This window comes from Myxocyprinus asiaticus, chromosome 16 (assembly GCF_019703515.2).
Source record: "Myxocyprinus asiaticus isolate MX2 ecotype Aquarium Trade chromosome 16, UBuf_Myxa_2, whole genome shotgun sequence".
Lineage (NCBI taxonomy): Eukaryota > Metazoa > Chordata > Actinopteri > Cypriniformes > Catostomidae > Myxocyprinus > Myxocyprinus asiaticus.
The window spans coordinates 31674709-31700093 of record NC_059359.1 but is presented as its reverse complement, the minus strand read 5'-3'; the positions used below and the strand labels follow the sequence as shown (position 1 = coordinate 31700093).

General features: G+C 39.5%; 1 protein-coding gene across 1 annotated transcript in view; it reads left to right on the top strand.

Moving 5' to 3' along the window:
• The window catches only part of LOC127454032 (dynein axonemal heavy chain 11), a 101788-nt gene that overhangs the window by 46416 nt on the left and 29987 nt on the right, over window positions 1-25385 (top strand). Inside the window, exons 49-61 of the mRNA XM_051720957.1 lie at window positions 120-359; window positions 459-620; window positions 2176-2369; window positions 3938-4100; window positions 5788-5911; window positions 9289-9431; window positions 9545-9706; window positions 12738-12971; window positions 14031-14177; window positions 16602-16715; window positions 22677-22820; window positions 23704-23886; window positions 24142-24243. Coding sequence (XP_051576917.1) covers window positions 120-359; window positions 459-620; window positions 2176-2369; window positions 3938-4100; window positions 5788-5911; window positions 9289-9431; window positions 9545-9706; window positions 12738-12971; window positions 14031-14177; window positions 16602-16715; window positions 22677-22820; window positions 23704-23886; window positions 24142-24243 — 2112 coding nt within the window. The remainder of the gene's footprint in view (window positions 1-119; window positions 360-458; window positions 621-2175; window positions 2370-3937; window positions 4101-5787; window positions 5912-9288; window positions 9432-9544; window positions 9707-12737; window positions 12972-14030; window positions 14178-16601; window positions 16716-22676; window positions 22821-23703; window positions 23887-24141; window positions 24244-25385) is intronic.

The following is a 25385-nucleotide window of genomic DNA, read 5'->3' as shown; positions in this document are numbered from 1 at the left end:
ATGCTCTCATAAAGGTAAAAATGCCCCTGGAAGTCAGATACATGGGCCAAATATTGTTAAGTTAGTTTATTCCTGTTTCTAGGTAGCATTGACCTTATCTTGACCTAAATCTTCATCAGAGGCATTTCACAGTGTTGGCGGTCAACACACCCACCTGTGAGACCCTCAGCTCCATCTTTGGCTCCATCCTGAACTTCCACCTGCAGTGGTGGCCATTTAGCCCGGCTGTGGTGAGGAATGGTCCAGTCGTGGTGCAGTCAACACTAACCCTCCATGACAGAATGCTCCAGCACTTCCTCCCCACCTCCACAAAGTTCTACCACCTCTTCAACCTGTGGGATCTCTCTCGGCTGTTCCAGGTAAGCATTCCTGCTTTGCTTTGATGTTGCTTTAATTTAGAAACTGTAAATATAATGAATAAAAAAACATAATGTACATGTGTTTATATGTGCATCTAGGGTCTCCTGTTCTCCAGGCCAGAGTGTATTAGACAGGGTTCAGATCTGGTTCAACTTTGGATCCATGAATCCAGCAGAGTGTATTCTGATCGGTTTTCAGAGCCATCCGATCTGCAATTATTCCGCAGGTTGCAGACAGATGTCGCTCGACAGGCCTATGAGGTACACCAGCAGTGCACAAAACGAGATATGTTTACTACTACACATTGACTACTGTTAAAGATATCAGATTTTGGGGGGATTTTATTTCCAAACTATTTTTAACAGTGCATGAACCTAGTTTCTTCCATTTACTGTATTGTGTACTGCCTGGCCAAAAAAAAGGTTGCATACTCTAATATTTTGCTTGACCACCTTTAGCTTTGATTATGGCATGCATTCGTTGTGGCATTGTTTTGACAACCTTATGAAACGTCACAACATTTATTTCTATCCAGAGTTGCATTAATTTTTGGCCGAGATCTTGTATTGTTGACTGGACAGTCAAACCACTCCGTAAAGTCTTCTCCAGCACATCCCAAAGACTTTCAGTGGGGTTAAGGTCAGGAATCTGTGCTGGCCTATTCATGTGTTAAAATGATTCCTCATGCTCCTTGAACCACTCTTTTACAATTAGAGCCCAGTGTGTCTTGAAATTGTCGTCCTGGAATATGCCCGTGCTGTCATGGAAGAAAAAATCTATTGATGGGATAACCTGGTCATTCAGTACATTTATTGCTGCAAAACATTGTTGAAGCAACCCCAGATCATAACACTGCCTCCAGAGGCTTGGACAGTGGGCACTATTCATGACGGGTGCATCACTTCATGTGCTTCCCTTCTTACCCTGATGCGCACATCACTTTGGAATAGGGTAAATCTGGACTCATCAGACCACGTGACCCATTGTTCCACAGTCCAATCTTTATGCTCCCTAGAAATTTGAAATTGTTTTTTTCAGATTAGCCTCAATAACAAGTGGTTTCTTGTGGCCACAGCTGTTTAGTCCCAATCTTGTAAGTTCTCATTGCATTGTGCATGTGGAAATGCTCTTACTTTCATAAAGATAGCTGTAAATTCTACTGTCGATTTGTTACAATGTGACTTCACCAAGCGTTGTAGTGATTTCCAATCACGATCATTCAAGATTTTTTACCGACCACATTTCTTTTGCGAAGCTGTCGGTTCACCACTATCCTTCCAGGTTTTAATAATGTGTTGGACAGTTCTTTACCCAATTCCAGTGATTTCAGCAATCTCTTAGTTGTTTTCTTTGCTTGATGCAGGCCAATAATTTGCCCCTTCTGAAACACAGTAACATCTTTTCCATGACCACGGGATACTTCTTCCGACATGGTTGTTAAGAAATGAGAAGCTGCACACTGCATCAGTTTGGGTTAAAAGAATTGTTGCCAGCTGAAACATATTAATCACTGTAATAATGATCCAATCATAGGCTCTTAAGTATCTGCTTATTTAAATCCAAACAGCTTTTTTTTGGCCAGGCAGTGTATGCAAGTTTTACTTATTGGAAGGCCCACATATTCTGCACTGATTTTGTAACTGAAAGCATTATCAAATCAGACAGAACATTTTATAAATGAACAGGAAAGAGGCAAGAGATGTGTAGAAATTTGTAAATGACAGACGTTACACTCTACATCCATATTGTCTATTAAGTTATCTGATTTTCATATGAAGCTATTTCACAAAGTAGCATTTTGTTTATCTTTTGCAGGAAATGCAGGAGGATGCAGTGTTTCAGGAGCCTCTTATATACCTGCACAGCAGTGTGGGGTCTGAAGAACCTTCCTACAGACCGGTAGCTGGATGGGAGCTGCTCAGCTGTATCCTTACTGAAGCTCTGGACAGCTACAATGAGCTCCACTCTGCCATGAACCTGGTGCTGTTCCAGGAAGCCATGCAGCATGTGTGAGTACTCCATCTGCAGTATGTGCATTGGTGAATACAGATCTACACCAGGGTCAGAAATGTATGGGGGACAGGGCAAAAATGCCACCAAAATGACAAAAATACCCCCAAAATTAAAATTGTGGAGGCAAAAATGCATTTGTAATGAAATCTTCTGTTTTTTATTTGTAACATCTGAAATAGTCCTTAAAGGAATAGTTCACCCAAAAATGAAAATTTGCTGACAATTTACTCACCCTCAGGTCATCCAAGATGTATCTGAGTTTCTTTCTTCAAAACAGAATTGAAGATTTTTAGGATTTCATTTCAGGTCTCCTCCTTTAAACAATGCAAGTGAATGTCCTCCATTTTTTGACGGTCCAAAATGCATATTTAGGGTGCATCAAAATAATCCACACGACTCCAGTCGACAAATAAAGTTCTTCTGAACCCAAACGATTGATTATTTTTTGAAACAAAACAATACTTATATACTTTTTGACTACAAATGTTCGCTTCTGTACATCTCTGTGACTCGCGCTCATGAGAGGGATGACATAAGCTCGTTGGTAAGGTCACACGTCACGTGGAGTAGGAGTCAGGAAGCATGTCATTGTTTACATTTTTTTTATTATTATTATTATATGGAAATGATTTTTTATTTTATTTTCTATTGTTTTGAAATTGTTTTGGACTGCTTTGGTTTGTGAACGGCACAAGTTTCTCTTGTAAACAATGACGCGCTTCCTGACTCCTCCTCCATGTGACGCGTGACCTTACCAACGATCTTACGTCATCCCTCTCATGAGCGTGTGTCACAGAAATGTACGGAAGCGAACATTTGTAGTTAAAAAGTATATAAGTATCGTTTTGTTTCTAAAAATAATCAATCATTTGGGTTCAGAAGAACTTTATTTGTCGACTGGAATCGTGTGGATTATTTTGATGCACCCTAAATATGCATTTTGGACCGTCAAAATATGGAGGACATTCACGTGCATTGTTTAGAGGAGGAGGCCTGAAATGAAATCCTAAAAGTCTTAAATTCTGTTTTGATGAAGAAAGAAACTTAGATACATCTTGGATGGCCTGAGGGTGAGTAAATTATCAGCAAATTTTTGTTTTTGGGTGAACTATTCCTTTAATATTGTATTATACTGTAGTTATAACCTAGTTATACATGGCATAAAATATGAATTAATGTTGATTTAATTCTTAGGGTAAGAGGTAAATTCTTAAATAAATTAGAAATAAAGTATTTTACAAATGGATGTGACAGTATTATTAAAATATGCCACTGGTCTACACGCAAAAAAACAAAAACAAACAAGTATTTTTTGTCTTTTTTTCCCAGTAAAAAATAAATAAATTAAGCATCCTTAAAACAAGATTAACAAGAACTAACAAAATTTAGTAAGCTTTATTTTTAAAAGTTTTTTGCCAGTGTGGTAAGAAAATAAACTTCCCTTTAAGGTTTATTTTTCTTATTTTTCTGTTGTTTTAAGCATACTTTTACTGGAAAAAAAAGACAAAAATACTGAGAAATGTAGTATTTGTAGTAAAAAACAGTTTTTTACTGGTTTCTGCAGGTGTCGGATCAGTCGCATCCTGGCATGTCCTAGAGGCCACGCCCTGCTCGTAGGTGTTGGCGGCAGTGGCAAGCAAAGCCTGACCCGCCTTGCCGCCCACCTCTCCAACATGGATGTGTTCCAGCCCACCCTCAGCAAGGGCTACAGCATACAGGACCTGAAGGTAACTGCTTCCACAGAGATCATGCCAATAGAATACAACCTTAAGATACAATCAATGGAGGACATGATGAAGCATAGAACAGAAACCACAACAAATGCAACAATGATATTTTTGCCAAAATGTCACAACCGACATCAACTCCCCAAATCATAATACCCATCACTGGTAAATCTGAAATGGCGGTGATTCATTACCAGAGATCAAGCTTTCTTTTAGACAACACTTTCCCTGATCAATACCCCGTCCGGCTCCATCGATCTCATTTAGTCCTGCCCGGATGCAATGGGGAGTAATTGCCAGATCCTATTAAAGAACCAAGGCAAATATTTCAATGCCCTATTGATGAGGCCGCTGCTATCATTTCATTCATCAGTGTGTGGTAAATCTGAGGCCAGTTGGCTGAGCTGCATTGACCTCTACACACTCAACACTCGATGTCTGATGCCCTCTACACATAATGACAAAATGTATGTGTTTATACAATCCTAAATTTTGATCTCTTAAAGGGATAAGTAATCATGTTTCAAGGGGAAGATGCTACAGCTTTCTCTCTTTTTCCCCCTTATTAAAGTCTGAAGTTTTGATGCTTTTCAATTCAAACAATATCTATGTTATTATTGCTAGATGGCATATCTTTTGGTTGGGGAAAACTGTAACACTGGTTTTTAAATACACATTGTATGGCTGTACAACATAAATTAAATATTTAAAATATGCAATTAACATTATTTCATCAAATGTTCTAATTAAAGACTTTTTTTTTAAACTAAAAAGTTATTTCTTATTTCAGATAAATTTATTTCAGATCATTATAATGGGTCCCAATTAAACTTTAAACACAAATTATTCCTGACAGCCAAAATAGTACCATATAAAAGTGAAAACTATTAAGTAATATTAATAAGTATTAAGGCAATGGTGTTATTATGTTGAGGTGTTATCGTATTTGAGATAATATGGGTAAATAAAATTTGATATTATGATTACCCTGCTTGTTATAAGTCTGTTAATGGTACAGTTAGTTTTGGCACATATACATGTTTCAAATACCAAAAGATGACAGGTATTTATTTATTTTTTATTATTTTTTTATGAAGTTATGAAGAAAAATTAAAAAAAAATGTTTAATAGACACTTTTCATCTTTTTGCCTTTATTTCACAGCATCATTTTTAAATTATTATTTAATGTAAATTTATAACATTATTTTCTGTGTTATATAAACCTGGCATTACCTTAAAAGAAAGGTCAACACAGCTGCAATGGGGTTTCAAATACAGCTGCTGAGGGAGTGAGAGCAAATTTGGTATCTTTCTCTCTATCTATTTTTTTTTTTTTGTTTTTTTGGAAAGTCATAGTTTTCCTCTGCATTCCAAACGTGGAAAATTGAAAAGGTCCATTACCAATGGTCTCCGCACTTACTGATTTTGGAGATTTTTTGGACTTACTGCCAATTTTATTGAGAGTGAAACTGGAGTTGAAAAAAAAAAATGATGGGAAGAAGTGGGGGAAATGGGATTGGGACAGGACACGGGTCAGATTCTAACTCGCATCTTCCACATGAACACCAAATCTCAATATGTCTGAAGCACATGCTAAGCCACAGCTCAAACTTGATTTTGGAGTTTCGTTGTTCTCTCCCATGCTGTAAGGGTTCTGAACAACAATCTCTTGTGTAATATTCTCAGGGAGATCTGGCCAGACTGTATGTGAAGACGGGTGTTAAAAACGTCCCCACAGTGCTGCTCCTCACAGACGCTCAGATCCCAGAGGAGCGTTTCCTTGTCATCATCAGCACCCTGCTCTCGTCAGGTCAGAGCCTCCCGCACATGCACACGTTCACACATGCCATGGGGGGGGGGCTCATTGTGTGTTGCTCTGATGAATGGGAAACATATGTAAATGGAGCGGGGCTAGTGAAGTAGATTAAGGGTGACTGGAACAGGTCTGCGTGTCATTGAATCAGGACCTCCAGAACACAGATGGTGGCTCTCATCTGTCATTGATGTCAAGTGCCAAGGTCAGAGACCTGCTTAGTGTTTAAATCAGAATAAAGCATCAGATCATTAGAGTTAACAAATGTAACATAATTTAAGTGATGCGGGTGTAATTGTTAATGTTTCAGTGCTCTATAAAGTGATGTTTTTATATCGACATATATTACGTATTGGGGCATATTTGAAGACCGCTATGTCTTAAGCACAGTGCTATGTGATATGCCATACGTGCAAAATCAGTGGGCATGGCCAAAGAGGTTTTGTATTTTCGCTAAGTCTAGGAGTAAGTGGGTTGGTGAAATTGTGCATGCAAAGCACAAGCGATAAATGTAGACAGACCATAGGCCTTTTTCACACTTTCACAAGAGGGCTTACTTACTTCCAGTATCAACAAAGGCCATTGAAACGTGAGCAAAATCTGTTGAAAGCAAAGTCTTCATACAAATTAAATAGCGTGTAAATGTTTGATCTGACTTTATGCTTTGTGGGTGACTCTACAAAGCTCTAATTAACATTCTGACAACTTTAAGGAAGGCATAATGCGACTGAATCCAGCATATTCACTGAGATATTCAAGCTGCTACTGGTCATAGACTACACCGGTAATAAATAACTATAATAATAATATAAATGAGATAATACATTTTCATCGTTATTAACCGTGTCTGTTTGGGTCGGCTCTGAATTATTGCAAGTAAAACAGCACGTGTGCGGAGAAAATCACTGGCAGCCAGCTCCACTCTCTCACACACCTGTGCAGCTCCAGAATGAGAAGCAGGGCAGGGAAATCACGTCTGATCACTCACACCATGGACAAATTTATAAACAGAGACACTTCTGTCGTCTCTCTATCTGATATTTCATCTCATTCACATGCTCCTGACATCATCATAAAATTGAGTGTGCCAAAGTTAATGTTTGTCATTCGGGATAATATTCATGAAACTCTGTGTAATTTACACAATGAAGCCAAACTAACTAAGATCTAACATCTGTCTATTACATAGCACATGGTTCAAATTTTAAAATAAGATATTTTTTTTTCATAGTAATTTTATTATCCCTATAAATAAGAGATTGGAACCATGGCAGTGAAATGTTCAGAAAAATATCCCTTTCGTGAGACAAGGCTTTTTTTCAAGAGGCTCTTTTTGAGAAATGTCTATGGCTAATGTTCTTACTATGTAAATCCACGCTGTAGTATACGATGTAGTTTGCACACGTTAATATTGTTATAATCAGTATAAAATGCATTGTTTATTGCACAGTTCTTTATTGCTCTCTGCTGCTCAGTTACTGGGATGGTGGGGTTAATGTACATTGTGTATATTATATATAATTGATTAAAATAGGTAAATAAATTTGACAGGATGACTTGGTTTCATTATTTTGTTTATTTATACATTTATACTGCATTTAACATTTTTGCGAGTTTAATACGAGGTTCAATGAGATATAGTGAATTTTATTTGTATTTTCGCATCTGTGATGGGAGTATATAAAGCTTTTTAAAATTAATTTCTCGTGATATGGAGACACGAGGATTCTCATTTATGCTAATGAGATGGGAGCTGGTGAAGAAACCACACCAGCGCTGCATTTGAGCATATAAACTCAAAAGAAACTGTAGCCTGAGGCAACTGAGACTTGTCCTCCGCCACCCGGATTGAGGTGAGTAACCGCGCCACCACGAGGATCTACTAAGTAGTGGGAATTGGGCATTCCAAATTGGGAGAAAAGGGGACAAAAAATAAATAAAAAAAAGATGCAGCATTTCAGGACCACTGGAAATGAACAGCGACCGATCGCACAAAGTATAGACATACTGTATATATATATATTAGACTATGGAAAAACTGACTGACTATCCTGCTGAAATCAGAAACATAGTAACTATGTCCTTCTTGAATGTCATCTATACTGTACATCTATAACACGCTCTTTATATGCATGAAAGAGGTGGTTCTCATCGGGGCTAATTGGATAATGTACGTATATTTAATCATATTGATCTACTGAGACACAACATCATGGCTAGTATTAACTCTAATTGTCAGAGACATCATTTTACGTACCATTGTAATTCAAGAGTATGAACTTGCACTTTGATAGCACCTACTGGTGGAATCCCCATATATTAAAGTAGTGCCCATTGTGTATAATATGTAAGTTGCGCAATATTAGCTTGAATATAGAACTGTTAAGCAAAAGCAGTAGCGGTATCATTCAGTTAGATGCCATGATGAGCTCTGCATGACTGAGAATCAGATATGTAGATATATTTAGAAAAAAAATATGTAGACCTTATTCACAGCAGCGCCATCTTTGATTTTTGATGGGAATGACAACGAGGCTGTGAGGGACAGGCATACAGTCACTTCAATGGGTTGTACTACAGTTTAAAGTGTTTTTGGATCATTCTGTGGACAAAACATTGAAAAAACAACATATTTTCAAGAACATTCAGTAGACAAAACTTCAGACAATATGAATTGTGGAAAATCAGATGTGATCTAGGAGCTTTTTACAACTTTATACTGTTCGTCCCAATGAAGAGGTGAAAGTCTATCCCTCACAGCCTCATTGTCATTCCCATTCAAAATCAAAGATGACGCTAACGTAAATAAGGTCTATATTCTAAATGTGATGGTTAATTTGAAAATCTGGGTTGCTTTAATTTAAATTAAATGTGGAGCGTTTAATTCCTGCATCACTAGCAGCTCTAAACAGATTTGCAAAAAAAACAAAAAAGGTTTCCAAGCAGGTTTCTCAAACATACTATAGTCTCACATTGGTCGGCAAACAGATAATCACACCCCAGATTCACGCCATTGGTTGAGCCAATGTTGCTGTGTCTGGCATATTCCTTTATTTTTCACTAGTAGTGTAGAAATTACACACTGCATCTTTAAGTGATTTAAGAAAAACTTAACAAATTAGCTTTCAACTGTTGTGTTTTGTTTTCAATATGTTAATCTGTTAATTTGAAAATTTTAATTCACTGTAATGCATGTAATGAATTAATTGAAGTGGACTTTACCCATATTGGAGATTAATTGTGGCTTTCTTTGAATAAATACTAGCAAAATATTACCTAAAATAGTTTCATTAGTTTCAGTCTAAAGCTTTGTAAATTCATAAATGCCCTGCTTAACTGAAATGAACCTGTGTTCTGTTATGGTTTAACCTCAGGTGAAATTCCTGATCTGTTGAGTGAAGAGGAGGTGGATGGTGTTAGGAAAGCTGTAAAGAATGAGGTGGGGGAATTGGGTCTACTGGACACCAATGAGAACTGCTGGAGGTTTTTTATGAATCGAGTGCAACAACAACTCAAGGTCTCTGCAATGATTGTATTTTTTGTTATACTTTAAATCTGAGTTTGCATATATCAGTATGGCATCTAGGTTCATAGATAATGACACCTGTATGTGTGTTTATGTGTGTGTAGGTTGTGCTCTGCATGTCTCCAGTAGGTAACCGTCTGCGTGTACGTGTGCGGCGTTTTCCAGCTCTGTTGAGGTGCACCACTCTGGACTGGTTCCAGGAGTGGCCCCTGGAGGCCCTACAGTCTGTCAGCTTGAGGTTCCTGCAGGACATCCCAGGCATTCAGGTAAACTTGAGCTTGATATACAGTATACATTTAGAACATACAGGCTTTCTTGTCTAGGAAAAAATAACAAATATTTTGACTCAGGCGCATACAAATGTTTGTCCAGTCAAATGCTTTGCAGATGAGAATGTCCCCTTCCCCTATAACACCTTCTTTAGACTAGACTGGTTAACTGTTAATGGCTGTGACATAAACTAAATGCTACTGGCTATTTAAAAATAAAAAATGAGAGAGAGAAACCCTTCAATATGCCCTAGTCCAACTATCATTAATTCTCTCAGAAGGCTTAGCTAAAACAGACTGCATATCATTTTACATTCCTTGAAGTTGCACGACAAAACTAAAAAGCTAAAAGAGACCGTAATTATTTCAATGAGTTTTCTCTTCTCACATTTACATGTGCACCAGATTCCTCATTATTAGCTCAACTCTGAAGTGAAGACAAATGGCTGATCACATGCACAGTGAGCTCAATGACAGACGCAGTTTCTCTCTCTCTCAGCATTGTTGTTTTCCCTGCATCAGTGGAACAATCGCTAAGCAGGATCATTTATGCTAATAAAGCAACAATGATTAATACACACAGACTGACCCTCAGAGAAGCCACAGCTGTTTCAACCAGACTGTGTGTGTGTGTGTGTTTTTTTAGGTTTCAAACTGGTAATTACAAGGGTATTATGCTATAAATGTGGTTTTTGAGGACATTTCTAGTGTCCCCATAATCCAAATAGCTTAAAAAACATACTAAACAATGTTTTTTTGAAAATGTAAAAACGCAGAAAGTTTTTTGTGTGGGTTAGGTTTAGGGGTAGGTTTAGGGGATAGAATCTATAGTCCGTACAGTATAAAAATCATTATGTCTATGGAGAGTCCTCATAAGGATGGCCGCACAAACATGTGTGTGTGTGTGTGTGTTGTGAGTTTGTATATTCATGTTGTGAGTCTGTAGTTTGTAGTAATAGACCATAATTCTGGAGTAGTGAATTTAGGGCTGCCGATGTTTTCAAAAAACTGCTTTTGTTTTGTTCCCAATCATGTTACCTGTAAGTGAGAAAATTTTTGTGATGATACAACAAAGCAATTAAAAGTTCTAGCATTACAAAAATATTTTATCCTAGAGTCCGAAAAGGTCTCCAAGTTTCCAAAAGCCTCTTCAAACAAATAAAACATAATAACTGTGCATAAGAACTAATTACACATGCAAATACAACAATGACTAAAGGTATGCTCTCTGTTAAAAGCATGCAGGCAGGAGTAACAAGATCTCATTCAGTTCCATTCTGTGTCATTTGAGCCATCATTGAGTCTGTGTCATGTACTTACTGTGTGCACATTGTGCTCTGTGTGGATTATTTAATGATTTATGCATCTGATTACTTTGTATGTATGCCCGTTTTAAAGATAATCGCCTCCTCTAAGTTATGGTATGTGATATTTTATCTTCCGTTTATTTTTCTTGAAGTTATAAGTGAAAACGCTGCATATAAGCAACACGGGTTTACATGTAATATGTATGTCAAAGACATATACTTAGCTATTACTCACTATATTTTTGCCTGTGAGTAAAAAAAAAAATAGGCTAGCTGTATTCTACTCTTTGAGAGGTTTCCAAACACATATGCCACGTGGCTATTTGATCAGTTTGATGTTTTTACCGATTACAATAATATGTGCAGTGCAAAATTAATAATACAATATAAAAATGGAACACTTCTGATTTGTCTGCAAATGTATATATTTATATATTATATACATATTTATATAAGTATATATATATGTCTGTATATACACTCACCGGCCACTTTATTAGGTACACCTGTACATCTACTTATTCATGCAATGATCTAATCAGCCAATTGTGTGGCAGCAGTGTAATGTATAAAATCAAGCAGATATGGGTCAGGAGCATCAGTTAATGTTCACATCAACCATCAGAATGGGGAAAAACTCAGTGATTTAGACCGTGGCATGATTGTTGGTGCCAGACGATCTGGTTTGAGTATTTCTGTAACTGCTTATCTCCTGGGATTTTCACACACAACAGTTTCTAGAGTGTATAGAGAATGGTGCAAAAAACAAAAAACATCCAGAGTGGTTATCATAAAAACATGAATGCTGATATATTTACTATATATGCATATGCATGTAATCACATTTTAATGTGTTAACTTTGACAGCCCTAATTGAATTGCTACTCAGAAACAAATAATATCATGTACATTTGAAGAAACTATTACAAAACTATTCCAATCTCAGTTCTTAATGTGAGTCCAACTGCTTTTATTTATCCTTTATACATTTGCTTTTGGATTAAATACATTTATGACAAAATCCCACCTTTGTGCAAAAAAATGTTTTAGCTTGTGCAACGTTTTTAGCTTAATGTATTTATAAGTGTAAAAAGCAGAACAGCATAAAAGTGTTTAATGTCTTACACAGGTAACCCTGACCTTTGAGTGTAAGAGATCGATGGATTATTTAACATGTATCTAAACTCAATACGCTCTTTATCAAATAGCATTATGTCAGATGTTCATTTATAACAGCATTTTGCCAGCCAGATACATGTACATTCTTTATTGCTTTTCAGTGAATTATGATCTGTGTTCTTGCATCTTTTAAAATGCATTTGCCTTTGCATGAATTGATCTTTAAAAGTCTGATAAATGAGTCAGTCATCGGAGAGCAGAACTCATCATAAATAACCAACAAACAAAACACAACGCGTCTCTGAAAGTTAGAAGACGCGTTATATAAACACTCACCCTACTTTATACGCTCTGTGTCACCAACCATGGGCTATTATTTTCCCAGCCCTCTACCAGCTTAATCTTCCCCTCGGCTCCCTGCACCTAAATTTCAGATTGAGTAAGTCCACAAGCAGGCAAAAAGCATTCAAACTTGGAGATGAATTTAGGATTTATGAAGATAATATTTCAGGGCCTGTGACGGGCGAGGATGTTAAAGAGCATTTAATCCATACAGGTCCTTCTCTTACCCTCTTTCCTTGCTCTAACACTCGTCTTTGCAGCCGGCTGTTCGAGAATCTATCAGTCTTTTCATGGCCCATGCTCATGTGAGCGTCAAGCAGGTTAGTGAGCGTTACTGCCGCAATGAGAGGAGGCACAACTACAGCACTCCCAAGAGCTTCCTGGAGCAGCTAAGACTTTACGAGAGTCTGCTGGGAAAGAGAGAGAGGGAGCTACAGCTGAGATATGACAGGCTTCAGTCTGGCCTTCAGAAACTCAAGACAACTGCTTCTCAGGTGTGTACAGCTCATCTGCATCCACAGAGTTCATAATAGGCCTGTCTAGTCTTCTCAAGCCTGGAGTTAGGATTTGCAAGAGAATGTACAGTAGTTGCTACTAGTATATATGCTCAAGATGAATGTCAACACTCACCGAAGGCTGAGGGACTCGTAAACCTTGAGACTGAAAGTGCTGATGATTGCTTACATTTGTGATATAGGTTTTAGTATTCAAATGTTGCAGAGGATTGTATCTGAAAATGGGTTCTAGATTAAAAAGATCAAGTTGCTTTTACCTCTTTCAGCAAGTCATAAAAGCGTTTTGTGTGGTCTTGCAGGGTTTCATTTGTAGATTGTGAGATTAAATTTGACCACATGTTTTGATGAAAGTTTTCTAAACAGTTACATGATTGTAATATGACATTTTGGCAGTTTTAATGTAGAGTGGGGTCCAAACGTCTGAGACCACATTGAAAATCGAATTTAAGCCTAAAAATAAATTGACATTTGTATAATTTTGAAAAATGTTAAATCAAGAAATGTTATGAGTTAAAATAATATTCTGCACTATTTCTAGGACACTGATCAAATAAGCTAATTTGTAATGATGACCGTGTTAACTCGTTGTACAAACACGTCACATTTTCGTGTTTCCATTGAAGCACAAAAAATACTCAAATCATTTCAAATAATGCTGGATAACATGGATGATCAGATTTTGCACAAACTTGTGGAGTCCATGCCAGCTCAAGTGCATGCTGTCATTACAGCCAATTAGCTTTTTTTTTTTTTTTTACGTAAAAGCTTAAGTTTCAATTCCGCTTTTTACTCTATTTGTTATGCTGATAATATTATTCGTAATGAGAAAATTGTATTATATTATAAAAATAGAAGCATTTTCACTAGTCGTCTGCAATTTCTGAACCTCACTGAAGTAAGTATTGTTGTCATTACTGTATAGTTGAACAGAATTCAATGGTACCCTGCAGTAGTCAGGGCTTATGGAATATATTTATACAAAGCTCTGAGAGGACCATAAACTATATGTAAATATCTACACTAATACGTTCCCAATAGGTGGAGGATCTGACAGTCAAGCTGAACTCACAGGAAGTGGAGCTGACACTGAAGAGCCAGGCCACTGAGGCTCTCATGACCAGGATCGGCCTGCAGACAGAGAGAGTGAGCCAAAAGAGAAAGGACGCTGACCTAGAGGAGCAAAAGGTAGAGGAACCTTGTAAAGGATCTCTCATGTTTTTCAAGGACTCTTATTTTGAAGTTTTCCCCCTGACTACATTTCCCAGAATTCACTGCCCTCATCACTTCCATCTGTTCCCTATCATCCTCACCTGTCCTCCATTCCATCATCTGCCCTTGTTTGTATAAATTCCCTCCTGTTTTGTTCATCAGTTGTCAGTCCTTGAAGTGTTTCATTGTGTAATGTTAGCCTGTTTAGCTTTATTTTTTGTTCCACTCAAGCATTTGTTCCACTCCAGCGTTTGTTATTAAAGGATTTAAAGGATTTACTCCTGCGTCTCCTCTCTTACTCTTCCACTCCAAGTACCCAATGTTACAGAAGGACTAACCGAACAAGATTCTGCTGGCGTCACACACCAGGACCGTCCAGTTGAGGATCATGTCCGTGAGTTTTTACTACTGGCGAATTTAGTGCACTTTAATGACCACTCTCTGGTGGTTTTCTTCAGGACTGGTCTTAATATGCACTAAAGGAGCAAATGCCTCCGGCGGATCCTCACTGGACGCTACTCGAGTTTGTGGAGGTGGCTCTACAAATTAGCGGCTCACCTTTCACTGTGGGTATAGAGTATGAGGACTTTGTATCGCCCCCCAGCCTTCCACGAAGCCTTCCATGGCTCCTTCCACGAAGCCTTCCACGGCTCTTTCCACGAAGCCTTCCACGGCTCCTCCCTCCAAGCCTCCTATGGCTCCTCCCTCCAAGCCTCCCATGGCTCCTCCCTCCAAGCCTGCCACGGTTAATGAGCCAGCGCCCACGCCTGCCACGGTTAACGAGCCAGCGCCCACGCCTGCCACGGTTAACGAGCCAGTGCCTGTAGCCTCGACCGTCCCAGAGCCAGTGCCTGTAGCCTCGACCGTCCCAGTGCCTGTAGCCTCGACCGTCCCAGAGCCAGTGCCTGTAGCCTCGACCGTCCCAGAGCCAGTGCTGTAGCTTCGACCGTCCCAGTGCCAGTGCCTGTAGCCTCGACCGTTCCAGTGCCAGTGCCTGTAGCCTCGACTGTCCCAGTGCCAATGCCTGTTGCCTCTACCGTCCCAGAGCCAGCTCTTGCGGAGCTAATAGACCTAGACTTGATTCCCACCCTGACTACCCTTCATCCTCCGCTGGTTCCAGCCAGCAAAACCAGGACACCCTGGTTCTATCCAGTGCCCTGGCCCTTCCTCCTCCGTTGGCTCCACTCAGGACACTTTCTTCACCACCTCCTCCTCCTGGTCAGCCTGCTCTTCCCATGTCACCGGCTCGACCTTCGCCCCCTGCAAAACCATGCTCAAAGGGAACCTCAAACTCTCCGACTCCGCCTAGACCCTCCAAGCCCTGGACTATGCCTTGGCCCTTCGTTCCCTCTGTCCCACCTCGTCTATATGTCCCTTTGGCTACACCGTGGTCCTTCAGCCAATCGGCTTCTCCAGGGTTCCTCATCCATCCAGCCCCATCTTGGTCAGTTGGTCACCTGGCTCCGCCTCAGCTCTCCAATCCTACAGCTACACTTTGTCACTCCGAGCCTCTGGCTTCACTGGGGACCTCCTTCCCTACGGCTCCACCTCAGTCCTCAGTCCCACCGGCTCCACCTCTGTCCTCAGATCCCCCAGCTCCGCCTCGGTCCTCTGAGCATTCGGCGCTACCTCGGTCCTCCAAACCTTCAGCTCCACCCTGGCCCTTCGAGCCGTCAGCTACTTTCCGGGCACCAAGTTCCCTGGCTCTGACCCTCAGGTCTCTCACGGCTCCACCTTCCATGGCTCCGCCCCTCGAGTCTCTCACGGCTCCACCTTCCATGACTCCACCTCCCTTGGCTCCACCTTCCTTGGCTCCATCCCTCGAGCCTTCCATGGCTCCGTCTCCCACGGCTCTGCCTTCCATGGCTCCACCTCCCTTGGTTCCACCTTCCTTGGCTCCATCCCTCAAGCCTTCCATGGCTCCACCCTCAGAGACTCCTCTTACAGCCGCTCTGCCCGCCTCTCCCCCAGCGGCTCCGCCTCCTGACCCAGTCCCTGCCCTGTGGCCACCTCCCAGGCCTCCTGACCCAGTCCCTGCCCTGTGGCCGCCTCCCAGGCCTCCTGACCCAGTCCCAACCCTGAAGCCACCCCCCAGGCCCCTGGATCCATTCCCAGCCCTGAAGCCGCTCCCCAGGCCCCTGGATCCATTCCCAGCCCTGAAGCCGCCCCCCAGGCCTCCTGATCATCCTCCTTGGATCCTTCACCTTCTGCATCACCCTACCCTCCTAATCTGACTTTGGGCACCAGGAGTTGCCCTTTGAGGGGGGGGGGGGTCTCCTCTCTTCCTCTTCCACTCCAAGTACCCAACGTTACAATCTGAGATGTATCTTTACTGAATTTCAAGATGGTGCTTTACTGTTTCTCCGTATACATTTACTGTTACTGTATATTCATCTGCAGGTAGCTGCCATGCAAGCCGAGGTGTCTCGTAGACTGAGAGACTGTCAAAGTGATCTTGCTAAAGCTGAACCTGCTTTAGAGGCTGCTACAGCTGCTCTACAAACACTTAACAAGGTATTTACATTCTCTCAACTTAAAATAAAGAATAGCTTGGTGTTTTATTATTTGCAATTAAAAATACCAAACTAAATGATAAACTGTTACCAACTCATTTGTCATAGATGCTTACTAAGCTAATACTATGGTATTGAACCAACCCTTAACCTAAGAATTAAACTCTTGGGTGTATCTTGTCCCACACCATTTGTGTTATGGACATGAATAGTTGATTTCTCAACTGTCTTGATTGATGGGGAGAGCTATGTTTTTACTTTTCTAAGTGATGAGTCTTGTTTTAACTGCCAGTTGATAAAACAGGCAAAAAATCCCATTGACTTGCATTGAAGGGGACCTGGGGTCATATACATGAAAATGTTCATGAGAGAGAGAGAGAGAGAGAGAGAGAGAGAGAGAGAGAGAGAGAGAGAAAGAAAGAAAGAAAGAAAGAAAGTTCTTAGGATAAATTATAAGAAGTTCATAAGAATGTTCCTAAGTGCAATTCTCGAAACATTCTTTAAAAGTTCTCAGATATTTTCTTAAGAATGTATTATGTTTTTCTTAATAAATAAAAAGGACATTCTCAGCTTTCTATTGATATAAATAATGTTTCTATGGACTCTAAAGATCTCGATGAGAGAGCACTATATACAGCGCGTCCATTTGAATTTACTTGCATGATTGGTCACCAAATTAAGATGCTTTAAAACAACATTTATTGTTTGAATTTCATGATAACATTTAAATGGTTTGAAAGCTTAAAGTTTTAAAAAGTAAAAAACAAGTTTTGGTCTAAAATCATAAACAGCCCATTGTGACTTCTGACACAACATGACAGAACACATCATATTTAGAACAACCCAGTAAATTAATTAAACATTACCTTTTGGGTTTTAAGACAACTGTGAGGTTATCCTAACTTTTAGGATATTATTTACAACAATTTTATGATTTTTTTTTTTTTCCGATAATTTGAATTCTTCTTATATTTTTCTTAAGAGCATTCTTAAGAAAAAAGATAAGAACTTTCTCAAGAATTATTATTATTTTTGTGAATACAAAATATAAACTTTTTTATTAAGTTAGAAATTAAGAAGAAAATGGTAATTAAGAAGAATATTCTTCTCAAGAACATTTCGTTAATCCGGCCCTTTGACTTTATCTACAGTAGGGACTAGAATATCATAGACTACGGTTACATGGACACCAGAAAGCAGCTAATTGCAAGAAAGCAGCACTCCCATTAATATGCACAGTATAAGCAGCGTACTCTACTTCCATATACATGCGGCTCGGTCAGTAAGCAGCTTTCTCCACAGTAACGTAATTTCCCTGCTTCAGTTGTGTAAATAACAAACGGATGGTATCCGAAGAAGAGTTTGCTATTTTATCCTCTGTTGCTTCACTTTATTCCCAGATATTCCAGAGTTGTTGCTGTGTTTGTAACCTTAACTTTGTATCGGCCTGCAGCGGAATTGCACTGCAATAGTGGGATTTGGTTCTTATGTAAAACTCCAGGATTCCTCCAATGTACAAGTGCGTATACGCGAATATGAGGGATAGGGAGTCACGTGACCCCATGGGAGGATCATACGTGTGAATGGCGAGCTCTGAGCACATTGCTAGTTTTAATACCTTTTAATGACAAACCGGTGAGATTCGATACACTCTGTTTCATAACTGTTCTAGGTGGACAATATGTCAAAGAATTCAAAATCATCGGGCTCTGGAGACATTAAAAGACACTTATGTGCTCAGGTTGACACCCCTGAGGGGGCTGCGGACCATGGAGTCGATTTGGTCAGAGAGTTGCAGGAGGTGCCACGGGAGGTGTTGAGCATGTCGGCAATGCTGGCGGGGGTCATTGGTGACTTGGAGGATCTTGCTCTGGTGCGTCGATCAATCACTGCCATGGAGGCGGAGTTTACTGATGTGGTCACAGGAGTGGGGGACGTTCAGGGATGGGTCGATTGTCTGGAGTCTTCGGAGAGGGAATTGTCTGCTGGTCCGCTGGCGACCGGTGTGGATTTTGGGGAGGGTGTAGGACGTGGAGGGCCGTGGCTGGCAGAATGATGTCCGTATCATGGGAATCGCAGAGGGACAGAATGTGGTGGAGTTCCTGGATGGGCTCTTTCCCAGACTTTGCAAGCTCAACAGGAGAAGGGTGTGATTGATTCGGGGAGTGCAGAAAACTTTTGCATCATCAGGGGGTCGCTTTTGCGCTGGTGTTCCTGGCCAAGATTAGAGTGGATGCTGTGGATGGCCGTGGAACATTCACATGCCCACAGCGAGTGATGTCCTTCATAAAGTCAATGGAGTGAGTGGGTCGTGTTGTGGTGCTCATGTTGCGGCTGGGTGGACCGGCTCACTGAACATTCGCTTGACTGTTTGAAGATTCTGAGTTCTCTTTTTGTGCTGGTTCTGCCTAGTGGCTGTAGTTTATTTTGTAGAGCAACACACCTTCGGGACGGTTTTGTGGATGAACCTATATGCTCTTTGTACTTATTCTGCCTGGAGTTTATTTTGTGGAGTATTTCTTGCAAAGACATTGGAGTAAGTAATTTGCTTGTACTCATGTTGTAGCCGAATGGACCGGCTCACTGAACATTCTTGTGACTGTCAGAAGAATCCTTGTGCTCTTTTTGTGCTGGTTCCACCTAGTGGCTAGAGTTTATTTTGTAGAATAATACACCTTTAGGACAGTTTTGTGGATGAAGCTTCACACTCTTTGTGTTTATTCTGCCTACTGGCTGGAGTTTGTTTTATAGATTATCTTTTGCTGTGTAATTCTGTCTCACAAAATTTATATAGAATCACCAGACTTGAGCTATCTGATGGCAAGGTTGTCACGGGGGCTCTCATAGGCATGCATGGACTGTTTGAGTTTGAAGGGATGGAAGGCATGCATGGTTAATGCACACTTTTTTTCAGTTTGTTTGGTTCTGGGGAATGTTTGGGGTTTGACTGTTGCACTAATGTTGGAATATCATCTTTATAATCCTGTTTTTGACACACAATCAATTTTTTCTTTCATGTCAAAATGTCAAAAGTTAATATGAGTGAATTGTCTCTCTCCATGTGGAAAGTGAATGGGTTGTGGCACCCCATAAAAAGAAGGAAGGTTATTTCTCTTCTTAAGCGTAAGACATATGATATAGTGTTTCTTCAAGAAACGCACCTTTCCCTGCAGGAAGCTGAAAAATTTGGAAAGATTTGGTGTGGGCATTTTTTTTTTTATAGTGCTGGCTCGAGTAAGAGCAAGGGAGTCATTACACTGATAAGTAAACATCTACAATTCAAATGTCTCAAACAGAGTAAAGATAAATTAGGAAGAATCATTATTGTTTTAGCTGAAATTCAGGGACAAAGTCTTATTTTGGCGAATATTTATGCACCTAACTTTGATGATCAGGGCTTTTTTATAGATCTTGAAGGGATGCTGCAAGCCGCTGGCACCCCTCATGATATAATATTGGGAGGAGATTTTAATCTTTTGATGGACTCAGTCCTTGATCATAGTGAAGCAAAAGTGTGCAAGCTCACTAGAGCAACAGTGATGCTTCACAGGATGTGTAAAAATCTTGGTCTTATTGATATTTGGAGACTTTTGAACTCATCTGGTAGGGACTAAACATTTTTTTTTTCTTCAGTCCATAAGATTTACTCTAGAATAGATTTTTTTTATATCTAAGTCCCTCATTTCATCTGTTGTTGATTGCTCAATTGGAAACATTGTAGTCTCAGATCATGCCCTGGTGTGTTATAGAGGTGCTGTCACATACGGAGAAAAATAAATCATGTACTTGGTGCTTTAATGTATCCCTTTTGCAAAATCCTGAATTCCAACAAATGCTAAAGGCTGAAATCAATGTCTATATGGAGACCAGCTGGTCCTCAGTATCCTCTGTGGGCGTGGCTTGGGAGGCACTTAAGGCGGTTCTTAGGGGCTGGATCATACAGTATGCCTCATTCATCAAAAAATTCAAAGCACAAGAACTCGTGGAATTGGAAGGGAATATTAAAAGTGCCGAAGCAGAGTTGAAGTGCCGAATATCATCTAATGGCCTCAGAGAATTGACCACATTGAAATACAGATATAATACTATTTTGTCACAGAAGGTGGAGTTTTGGCTATTCAGGGCAAGACAGTCATACTTTGAGTCGGGGGACAATGCAGGGAAGCTTTTGGCTAGATATATAAAGCAGAGAGAGTCTTTTTCTACCATTCCCTCAGTGAAATCTGCTGGTGGTGAAATATTTACCTTGGCCATTGATATTAATAATGCTTTTAAAGAATTCTATCTTGATCTCTATAGTTCCATGCCTTCGTCTACTGATGAAGATATTAGAAACTTTATGGAACCATTAGAACTTCCAAAACTGACAACTGAGTAAAAACATTATCTTGATTCTGAGATAAACTTGGAGGAGCTTGGCGAGGTAAATAAGACCTTACTTACAGGCAAGGCTCTGGGGCCAGACGGCTTTGCCGCTGAATTTTTAGATCTTATACTACAGAACTGGCTCCAATTTTGCTAGAAGTTTATACGGAATCATTAAAGAATGGAAAGCTTCCACCAACCATGACACAAGCCCGGATCAGTCTGATTCTTAAAAAGGACAAAGATCCAAACAAGTGTAAGAGTTACCATCCAATTTCCCTGATCCAGCTATACATTAAAATATTATACAAAAACTTTGGCTAACCGATTAAGTAAAATGATGACATCTTATACATATAGATCAGGTGGGGTTTATTCGGGGCCATAGCTCTTCTGATAACATTACGCGTTTCATCAATATCTTGTGGTCAGTGGCGAATGATCAGACTCTGGTCGCTGCCATCCCACTTGACACCGAAAAGGCATTTGATATGGTAGAATGGGATTATCTTTTTAAGATTACGGAAATATACGAGTTCGGGAATACTTTTATTGGATGGATTAAGTTACTTTATTGACACCCGGTAGCAGCGGTACAAACAAATTAATTGTTCTGTCTTGCCCTGGAACCATTAGCAGCTGCGATAAGAAAGGAGGATGATTTTCCAGGGGTGGTGGCGGGAGGTATGGCACATAAGTTTTTGCTTTATGCAGATTATATTTTATTATTCGTCTCCGACCCTACTAGATCTATGCTTTGCCTCCACAGAATTATTAATTCCTTTTCTAAGTTCTAAGGATACAGAGTCAATTGGTCTAATTCCGAAGCTTTTGCTCTGACAGCGTACAGCCCAGTAACGGCTTTTCAGCCAGGTGCCTTCCAGTGGCCCAAACAGGGCATTATAGATATTTGGGCATTTTATTCCCAGAAAATTAACTGCGCAGATGCAGATCAGTGGTGCTGGCCTGCTTACAATTTTGCATATGAATTAATTGATGTCGCAATATTTTTTTAAACACATTTCATTACTGTTTATAATAAGTTCTTGAAAATAATAATAATAAAAAACATTCAAATCATTGTCTATCATGCAGTTCAAATCAAGTCTCGAGTCGCTGGTTCTAAAGTCAAAGTCAAGTCAAGTCATTTTCTTAATTTAGTCAAGCAAGTCACAAGTCCTTAAATTTGCGACTCGAGTCAGACTCGAGTCAAGTCATGTAACTCAAGTCCCCCACCTCTGGTAAGCACCCACCCAGAACACTGTAGCAACCTCATAGCAATGCCCTGGCAACCACCCACAACATCCTAGCATCGTGGCAGCGATTTTTGCATAAACACTGCTTATATTTTCTTCAGAAAATGTAAAAATCTAGTTCAGCTGATGCTTTTATTCAGAGAAGAACATTTATGATAGTAGCAAAACATTTGGCGCAACATGGAGTGTCTTGTTCAAGGACACAACTGTGATTCTGTAGCTCATGAATTGCCACTTGAGGTGAACCTACTGTAGTTTAAGGAGTAACCTTCTAGATTAGAAATTAGCAGTTTTTGACTCAACAAAGATCTTTTCTTTTCTTTCACCTTTGTTTCTTTCAGGTAAATCTAACAGAGTTAAAGACGTTCCCCAATCCCTCTGAGGCTGTGATCAACGTTACCGCTGCTGTGATGGTGCTGTTGGCTCCACGTGGACGAATTCCAAAAGACCGTGGGTGGAAGGCCGCCAGAGTCTTCATGGGCAAGGTAAAAGTGTTGCTATGACAACAACATACTCATGCCCCAGCTCTGTCTGACTCTGATTCATCCCAGTGTAATCCACAACCAGGCCTTGACCTGCAGACCCCGCTAACCTAGTGCAGTGCAATGAATATACTGCATTATAAAAGCACTTCTGTGGAAGAGAATATTAAATACATGTCAGATGAGATAGAAATGGAAATATTGGGGAAAGGTTGATTTATGAGGTCAGCATGAGGGGGAGGAGAGATGACTTTTGAAAGTCTGTTGTGTAGTGTTTGATGATGTAGCTGATGTATAAAGATCTGAGATGCAAATCTAAAGGTTACAGGTTTAGTCCTAAGTATAGGCAATCCAGGAACTGAAATATTATTGAAGTCATTATTGTGCTGTATTAGTACTGTGCCCTTGAGTACAATACTTTATCCCAGGTTTTTTAGTGTATTTTAAGTTGCCTGTGTGCAATTTAGTATGCACTTTATATATGTTTACTGAAGATTTAACAAAGAAGGCTTCATAACTTATATGACAATTCATTCTTTCTCTAATTTAAAGGTGAATTGTGTACATTTTTCTGTGTTAAAATAATTTATCCTATCTTAGCTTAATGTGCAAAGACAGCTCTAATTAAATGTAAACACTATGACTCTGTGGCACTATTAAAACATTGTTCTTTTTGTTTGAGCATTCCAACCAGCAATCGGCTCAACTAATGGCAAGAGTTTGGGTCGGACTATCAGATTTTTTGAACAATGGCAAAGTGTGGTGGTGGGGGGGGTTGCTTTTTTTTGTTTGGAGATACACACTCTTCGCCTTTAGTTTACGATGTTTATGTTTATGCATTATCTAAATGTATTGGTTGAGATGACGAATTAACTTTTTTCTGCAGGTTGATGACTTTCTTCAGGCGTTGCTTTCTTATAATAAGGAGCACATCCCTGAGTCATGTCTAAGCGTTGTGAAACAGGAATACCTGAGAAAGCCTGAATTCCATCCTGACTATGTCCGGACTAAGTCATATGCAGCAGCAGGACTTTGTGCTTGGGCCATCAATATAGTGCGCTACTACGAGGTAAGGGAATGTGACATGAGACTAAAAATGCACAAAAAATGTAAAATATTAATATTGATGCAATAAAAAATGAAATGAACAAATACATAATTTTAGAATTTTCTTGGGTAATATTTTGGAAATATTTGGCTTTTACTTTGAGCCAATGACAAGTATGTTTTAGATAGAAAATAACAAACAAACATATCCTTTAAGAAATAACATTTTTGTTGATATAACTGTGGAGTAAAAAGAAAGTGTTGTTGGGTTTTCCAGGTGTACTGTGAAGTTGCACCAAAGCGCCTGGCTCTGGCGCAAGCCAATACAGAATTAGAAGCTGCTACTACAAAACTGCTCAGTGTTAGAAAGAAACTGGAAGTAAGTGAAAAATGTACTAATGTTTTTTTTTTATTATTATTAAATTCTTCATTTTATTGTAGAAAAATGGCAATTTTCACACCATCATGCACAGTCACACTTTAAAGCAGTGCATCTGCATATTTCTAATGCTATCCTGTCTGTTAATGTGCCATGGGTTTTATTCACTGTAATTATTGCAATTCAGCATCCTCTGAAAATAACAAACAGTGGCCCCAAAAAGTATTTGAACACTTCTGGACACTTTTAAGTCACACTTGAAAATACAGTATGTATGAATTTGATTTCATTAGATAACAAAAGCACCAAACCAAATGTCTACTGCAAATAAATGATGCTAAACCTTTTCTCAGAAATGACTTGAAGTTCAGTCAGGAAAGTCTATGATGCAAGCTGATAGGTCCTTCAATGTAATCTAGCCAATAAACTAGTTTTACCAATTACTTCTCACTGCACAAGCTATGAGAGTTTTCTTTGCCTTTACCCACCTCCTCCCCAGCACTACATGTCTAGTTCAGCTTTGGGGATCTCATGCATGATTTATTTCAGCCCCAGCAGCATGTATTGCATGCTCGCTGTTGCATGTCTATGTATGTCTCAGCAGTAGCAAGTCTTTGTACTTGCTCTGCAGCAGCAGCTTAAGCAGATCAAGTCCGCCAAGACCAAAACTATTGTCATATTCATTAATAAACATATTTTAATAGAGAGTTGTCGTGATTGAACTAACTTTACTTTTCTTAGCCATTTTGTCCTTTACTTAAATCAACTGTTCCCAAGGTGATTTTTATGGATGTATGAAGTCAGTTCCGCTCAAGTTCACACAGGTGTCCAAATACTTTGGTGTCTTAATTCTGAGCAATATACTGTATATGTTGTTTTATTATATAAACCTAACAAACTTCTTTTTGTACATTGTTTTGCTTGGAAGTGTGTTTGTGCTACCTTCATTTAAAATGCTGTTTGGTTTCATATTTTGTTATAAAATGTGAAGAAAGTCATACATTATTAAGTGGATCGACTATACACTATAACCAACAATTTTAAGGCATTAGACCACCAATACACCATATCTGTTACTGAATACTGCATGTGATACATATGTACCGTATTTGGTTAAACGAAGTAGTAGTATTATATATCGC